Source organism: Astyanax mexicanus, chromosome 14 (genome assembly GCF_023375975.1).
Source record: "Astyanax mexicanus isolate ESR-SI-001 chromosome 14, AstMex3_surface, whole genome shotgun sequence".
Classification (NCBI taxonomy): domain Eukaryota; kingdom Metazoa; phylum Chordata; class Actinopteri; order Characiformes; family Acestrorhamphidae; genus Astyanax; species Astyanax mexicanus.
In genome coordinates this window covers 49,072,483-49,079,816 of record NC_064421.1, presented here as the reverse complement: position 1 = coordinate 49,079,816, position 7,334 = coordinate 49,072,483, and the positions used below count along the sequence as shown (strand labels likewise).

Here is a 7,334-nt window from a genome sequence, read left to right as displayed (position 1 = left end):
TAAGACTGAATCGAGTAAGGAGGAAGAAGCAATGATAGCTGTGAGCTCCATCCCTGGTAAATTTATGAAAGGTTTAATTTTCAACTTGATGAAATAGTGTAGATTTTGATAGTTTTGGTTTTAATGGATTTAGAGAACAGGAGAAAATATACAGAGCAGTGAGTCTCCTCCCTATACTGTATTTAACATTGTAATATTAAATAACTTCTGTATCTGTAAAGAAGAAAAATATATATTTTGTTAGTATTTTGGTGCAGATGAAAAGGACAAACCCACATATTGTAGATTCAGTGTTCTTAGTTTTATTCAAAGGTCATTTTTCAATGTCATCTTTTAAAATGAGTAACCTAATAGGATATAGTGTAGGACCCGACATTTCCACCAATTCTCTCAGCAAATGAAGAGTTTCAGAAAAACTGGTGTTTCATAAGAGCTACAGCTACAGTTACATCTCCCCAACATTTACCTCACACCATCAAACCAGAGCTAAAGAAACCCAGAACGGTTTTTACATCTTTCTTGGCAAAAATAAAATAAAATAAAACTAAATAAAGAAAGGATGAAACTCCAGAAACGTAGATGTAGATGTTGAGAGTTCAGGACTGAGCTCAGTGTGCTTATCAAAAACCAAAGAATGAAGAACATAATAAAATATAAAAGGCTGAAACAGACGGTGAGCATCTCTGTATCTCTCTCTCTCTGTACCACCAATAATAAAATTACTTAAACATTAATTATAATGATCAATGACACAATAAAACAGTATAAAACAAAAAATATCTTCATCAAGTTCCGACTAGTCAATGTTCTTTTTTAAGACTTGAAAGACTGAGAGCAGCAAACTGCACAGTGGGCTGAGTCTTATAATGTTCATACAGGAGAAAATAGAAAAATTCAGTGTGAAGGTCCATCCATCCATCCTTCCATCCATCCACACTGTCATCCATCCATCCTTCCATCCATCCACACTGTCATCCATCCATCCATCCATCCATCCATCCACTCAGTCACTCACTCTCTCTCTCTCTCTCTCTCTCACTCACTTCCATTTCTCTGCTTTCTCTTGTTCCGGACTGTAATTCTCTCAGTTGACGCAACATTTCTGCAACCTGTCAGCAGCGTGTTCCTCTCTGTTGCAGTGATGATGTCATGATCTCGGAGTTGCAGTGATGATGTCATGATCTCGGTGTTGCAGTGATGATGTCATGATCTCGGTGTTGCAGTGATGATGTCATGATCTCGGTGTTGCAGTGATGATGTCATGATCTCGGTGTTGCAGTGATGTTGCGAGAACATTCCTTTAAAACGCTCCACAGGATCCTCTCTGAACTTCCCAACAACCTTCAGTGTGTGGATGTGTGTAAACACTATGTAGTGCCCATCCTCGTCAGTTCTCTCCTAATGGCTGCAGGAGAGAGAACAGACCGCAGTGTTAAATCTGATCCCATAACAAGATAATCAATAATTCAGTTATCATGTTTCTATTCATTCATTCATTTATTCATCTTACCATCAATAATCTCGTCTTTGACTTTATGTAACTCGCGCACAACCTCCTCCAAGATCTCCTGTTCAGAAGAGCAACAGAATGAGTACTGAGTCCCGAGTACTGAGTAATGAGTACTGAGTAATGAGTACCAAGTACTGAGTAATGAGTACTGAGTACTGAGTCCCGAGTACTGAGTAATGAGTACTGAGTAATGAGTACCAAGTACTGAGTAATGAGTACTGAGTACTGAGTCCCGAGTACTGAGTAATGAGTACTGAGTAATGAGTACTGAGTAATGAGTACCAAGTACTGAGTAATGAGTACTGAGTACTGAGTAATGAGTACTGAGTCCCGAGTACTGAGTAATGAGTACTGAGTACTGAGTAATGAGTACTGAGTCCCGAGTACTGAGTCCCGAGTACTGAGTAATGAGTACTGAGTCCCGAGTACTGAGTAATGAGTAATATATATATATATATATCAGATTCTGCTGCTGTTCAATTGGGCCAAGTTGATTCTTTCCTCACTGAACCCTGGAATTATTTTAGGACGTTTTATTTAGTTTTATTAGCTACTAATACATATATTAAGTAGCTTCATATAACTCATTCAGTAACTGCTATAAAGGATTCAGTATCTACTTTAAACAGTTCAGTATCTGCTGTATTTGATTAAACGGCTACTTAAAGATTCAGTATCTTCTATTTATGATTGAATAACAGCTATAAATGATTCAGTATCTATTTAGTATCTGTACATGATTCATTATCTAAATGATATAATACTGTATATAATATAAATATATAATAAGGGTGTTTAACACACACATTATCTTCAGCTATTTTGGGTTAATGTGATTAAACAAATAGAAATAAAAAATTTACACAAAGAACAAAAACACCAGTACCTGTTTCATCCTGTCGAACTCTGCTGACTCTGCATCACTGGTGCTGCCGATCGGTCTCAGCCTGTGGAATCATTTTATATATTTTATATATTAATATATAAATAAAATAATCAGAGTAAAGCTCATGAACAGTGATTTATAGCCGTGTTTTCAGTGTATCCAGGTATCTGATCATGCTGAGATGCTTTACCTGCTCTGTGTATTACACTGACATGCCAAAAGTCATAAGACAGCAGTATTTACATTGATCATGAAGTTGCATCATTTTAAAATGTTTTATTTAGATTAATTAGCTTTGTCAGCTACTGTAAATAATTCAGTACCTGTTGTATTTGATTCAGTTGCTACTAAAGTTGCTACCTTTTCTCAGGGGGAGGCCTGGAAATGTATAGGTTGTGAGGTGTTATCCTGTGACTGGTCAGTGTGCCAGATGATGCTATGAATTTAAGAATATATACATTTTTCTTTATTTACTGTAGTCACTGCACACTGTGTGTTTATGTAGATATATATTTATTTAATCTTTAGTCTGAAGCACAGAATCAGTAACTACTATACTCCACTCAGGATCTACTATTAGTCATTCAAAAATGTAAACTGTAATATAAACTATAATAAAATATTTATACTGTAACTCTGATAAACTGTGTAAAACTGACCTGGAGCCAGCGGAGGATTTATCTGCAGAGTTCGCTCGCTCCCACGGCTTCTTCAGACCATCTGTAAATAAATCAATAAAACTGCAGTGAGTTACGAGCTTTCAGCATCGAACTGACTCTGAAACTGTCTGAGATACGTATGGAGATCTGCTGACCTGAACCTCGAGAGGCTGGAGATCCGTTAGTCTCTTCCTATAATAAAATAACACAGATAAAATCCTGCATTAATCCAACAGTGCAGTTAAATAAAGAATATAAGAATATGAGGAAGATGTTAAAGTTAAACACTTACATTTTGACCTTCTTCTGGTTTCTCTGAAGCTTTTCTCCTAAAAACAGAAAAGAAGTTTCTTTGATTTTATAAAATGTAAAACCTCTGGAATATAATCAAGAGGAAGATGGATGATCACAAACCATCAAACCACCAAACTGAACTGCTTAATTTTTGCACCAGGCTTAAAACTTTATGAATATGAACTTGTTTTCTTTGTATTATTTGAGGTCTGAAAGTTCTGCATCTTTTTTGTTATTTCAGTCATTTCTCATTTTCTGTAAATAAATGCTCTAAATGAGAATATTTTTATTTGTAATTTGGGAGAAATGTTGTCTGTATTTTATAGAATAAAACAACAATGTTCATTTTACTCAAACATAAACCTATAAATAGCAAAATCAGAGAAACTGATTCAGAAACTGAAGTAGTCTGTTATGTTTAAGCTTTGTGGTATAAAACATATTGATATTAAAACTCTAATATCTGAGTCTGACCTCCGTGCGAGGAGGGCGTTCATCTCCTGCATCAGACCCTCTCCTCCTCCTCCTCCTCCTCCTCCTCCGCTGGAGCGATTGGCATCGTTCTTGGCGCTGCTCTCCTCGGGCTGAGGGGTTTACACATCAGATTAATATAAATCACCCATCACCCATCTGTTTACAGAACTCTCCCCATACTGTAACTCTACAAACAACAGATAATACTACTAATATACTCCACCCATACTCAACATTTACATTCACAAGCATAACAAACTCAAATACTCAATATCATCAACTGTCTGTGTGAACAGCAACTGAACTGAATTAAACAAATACAGGCAAAAAATAATAATCTAAAAATAGTCCATGATTGTATTCTATTAATAACAATCTGATAATGATCATGAAATATGAGCAGTTTTTATTTGTTTTTCACATCATATTAGTAATCAGTTTCTCACCTCCACCTGCTTCAGGAAGTGAAGTTTATATTTTATCTGTAATAAACTACCGTGTGTTTAGTGAGGATCACTCACCCGCTGAACTTTCCGGAGTTTAGCTCCGGCGAGAGCTGCAGCGAGACCCGAGGGAGCAGGACCTCCACCTGCAGGGAGAGGAGGAGGGATGGGTGGAGGAACAGCAGCCGGGGGAGGAGGTCCAGGAGGAGGAGGAGGAGTGGGATGAGACATGGGTGCAGCAGGAGGATGAAGAGGAGGAGTGGAGGAGAGCATGGAGGGATGTCCTGGAGGAAGAGGAGGACCTGTTGGAAAATAAAAGAGGCTAATGATTATTTTTAAATAAAAAAAAATAAATATATATATATACTGTATATATGATGACCTTAAAATACTAAAAAATTAAATAAAGGTTTTATCATTAATATTAATATTAATATTTGTTCAGTAAATCAGCAAATAAGAATTCACTGAAATTATTTTTGCTCAAAACAATAACCAAACAAAGAGAAACATTAAACCTGAATACCAAACAATTTTTCATAATTAAATATCTACGCTATGATGTCTACAGCGGCAGGTTAGCTGCATTGCTAACAGCAGGGCTCAGCAGAGTTGGAGCAGAGATGCTAACAGACAAATCAGAGTGACAGCAAACTGATTTTCAGAGCTGGATTACCTGCTGATAGATAATGACAGGTCTGAACTTAGTATATTTATGTGTGTGTGTGTGTGTGTTTGTGTGTGTGTGTGTGTGTATACAGTAGCGTGAGAAAGTATTTGCCCTGATTTTTTCCAATTATCAAATCAGACAAAGTTAACCTGGGTTAATATAAAAAAGACTTTTTTTTAAAAAGTGTTTTGCCCCCTAAACCTAATAATTTAATAATCTGGTTGTGTCTCCTTTATCAGCAACAACTGCAATAAAGCAAATACTTTTTCACCTCTTTAAATGTCAATATAATATATTTATACTGTAAACTAAATAAATTATTTCCACTAAGAGTGAACATGCACTGAGATATTCTGGCAAAAATACAAGCAGATATGAAACCAGTCATAACATAATAACATAATGTCCTGTATGGTATCAGTCAGACGACTGGGGTCTGAGGAACTGATAAACTGAGGCTTGTGTCTTCAGTGTTCTCACACTCCTGCAGTGCTGCTGTTCTGATACGTGTTAGATTTAGTGCTGATGTGATTGTGACTGATGTGTGTTTATTTGATATTTATGAAAAAAAAAACGTAACAAATAAAATCCTGTATTGGATCATTGTGAGACACAACATGTTATTAACAAATGACAAAGTTTAATTCTGTATTTTACAGGACGGGGGGCGACTCTGGTGATTCTGTATTTATTCACCAAATACTGCATTAAAAAACATAATAAATCTCTTCCGGCTCACGCTAACATTAACATCACTAATCACCACTAATCTCTATCTACTACCATCATCTCTGGGGTGAAGATACTTACTGGCAGTTTGAGAGACAGGAGGGGGCGTGGCGAACCCCTCAGACACAGTGATATAAGAGGGAGGCGTGGTATCAGTGGGGGGCGTGGCCTGATACTGTGGTGGTAGTGGTGGCTGTTGGTGGAAGGAGGAGGTGAACTGCTGCTGGTGGGTGTGGCCTTGAAGTTGAGGCTGGCCAATGACAGGAGGCGGGGGGGCGGCGATCTCACAGTAGGCGGGGTACGAGTAGGAGGAGGGATCGGGTTGGTAGTAGTGGGGGTGAGGGGGCGTGGCCTGCTGGGGTGGTACCTGTGGAGGGGGAGGGGCTTGGGGAGGTGAGGTCTGGTAGAAGTAGCAGTCCTCCGGCTGATTGGAGGGCTGGTGATGATGAAGGGGGGCGGAGTCATAATTGGCCGGGGCTTTGGGGAGCGGGGCAGGCAGGTGAGCGGAGGACCAGGTGTGGTGTTTGGGGTCCTGGTGTCGGTGGGGGGCGGTGGGCGGGGACAGGGGGATCTGCCGAGCGCTGCGGGGCGGGGTGGGGGCGGAGCCGGGCTGCACCGGGGAGAAGGCGGAGGCCAGAGAGGTGGAGATCTGAGAAAACTGCTGAGCCTTTCTCTGAGCGGAGGAGGAGGAGGAGGAGTCCACCACGCGATAGCTGCTGCTCTCGCGCTCCTGAGAGGAAGAGGGGGATGAAGAGGAGGAGGAGGAGGAGGAAGGAGGGGAGGGGTTGAGACGGGCATAGGACGGGGGGAGGGTGTGGGCGCGGTACTGCCTGTAATCCGCCAGAGAGACGTCCGACTGCTGAGAGGAGGAAACTTTAAACTGAAGGGTGGAGACTGAGAGAGAGAGAGAGAGAGACACAGACAGAGAGAGAGAGAGAGAGAGAGAGAGAGAGAAACCGAGAGAGAGAGAGAGAGAGGAGAGAGAGACAGAGAAAGAGGTACAGAGAGAGAGAGAGAGAGAGAGAGAGAGAGAGAGAGAGAGGAGAGAGAGACAGGGAGGGATGGAAACAAGCAACAAACAAAAAAAGAGAAAAAAGTGACAGTGATGAAAATCCAAAAAAAAAAAAAAAAGAAACATAAAATTCTGTCAGGAAAAAAAAGACGTGAAATGCAAGCAAAGATGTGCTACGTGTTTGGAGTTCATTTTGTGCCAAATGCAAACAAGATATTAAATACAAAAATATAAAGGTGCCAAAAAACGCCAACAGTCAGACGTTCATCGCTATCTCGGTAACACAGGCGCTGTGCCGAGCCGAGCGTACGCCCCCACTTATTACACACACATGAACACACAGCAGCACAAACCCAACTTTTACATCAACAATAAACAGAATAGTAAATAAAATAACATTGCTGTTCCCGTAAATGAGCTGCTGGAGCTCCTTCACAGCGTCAACCAGCAGCTCAGTTTCCTCTGCTGAGAAGAGTTTGTTGAACACGTCCAGGTAGCTGCACCGTTACAATAGCAATCCACCAAAGACAGAGCTCACCTGACTCTTAAAGAGACACGCTGATTGGTTTATGTCATGTTACGCCCAAAATTAACCACACCCATGATTAATTAAGAGAATTAATAAGACAGCAAAGACACAGTGACTCTGCTCTAAAC

At 40.0% G+C, this 7,334-nt stretch overlaps 1 protein-coding gene across 5 annotated transcripts in view; it reads right to left on the bottom strand.

The window, feature by feature from the left end:
* Positions 1-279: 279 nt before the first annotated feature.
* evla (Enah/Vasp-like a) overlaps positions 280-7,334 on the bottom strand; it is a 38,465-nt gene continuing 31,410 nt past the window's right edge. For 4 of the 5 annotated variants that reach the window (XM_049463439.1, XM_049463438.1, XM_022672526.2 and 1 more), the window contains 9 exons: positions 5,747-6,559; positions 4,345-4,568; positions 3,824-3,933; positions 3,348-3,384; positions 3,211-3,247; positions 3,056-3,116; positions 2,397-2,457; positions 1,511-1,568; positions 280-1,405 (listed from right to left, as the gene is read on the bottom strand). In XM_049463439.1, coding sequence (XP_049319396.1) covers positions 1,368-1,405; positions 1,511-1,568; positions 2,397-2,457; positions 3,056-3,116; positions 3,211-3,247; positions 3,348-3,384; positions 3,824-3,933; positions 4,345-4,568; positions 5,747-6,559 — 1,439 coding nt within the window. In that variant the 3' untranslated portion in view covers positions 280-1,367. The remainder of the gene's footprint in view (positions 1,406-1,510; positions 1,569-2,396; positions 2,458-3,055; positions 3,117-3,210; positions 3,248-3,347; positions 3,385-3,823; positions 3,934-4,344; positions 4,569-5,746; positions 6,560-7,334) is intronic. The other variant, XM_049463441.1, reaches the window with a different exon arrangement.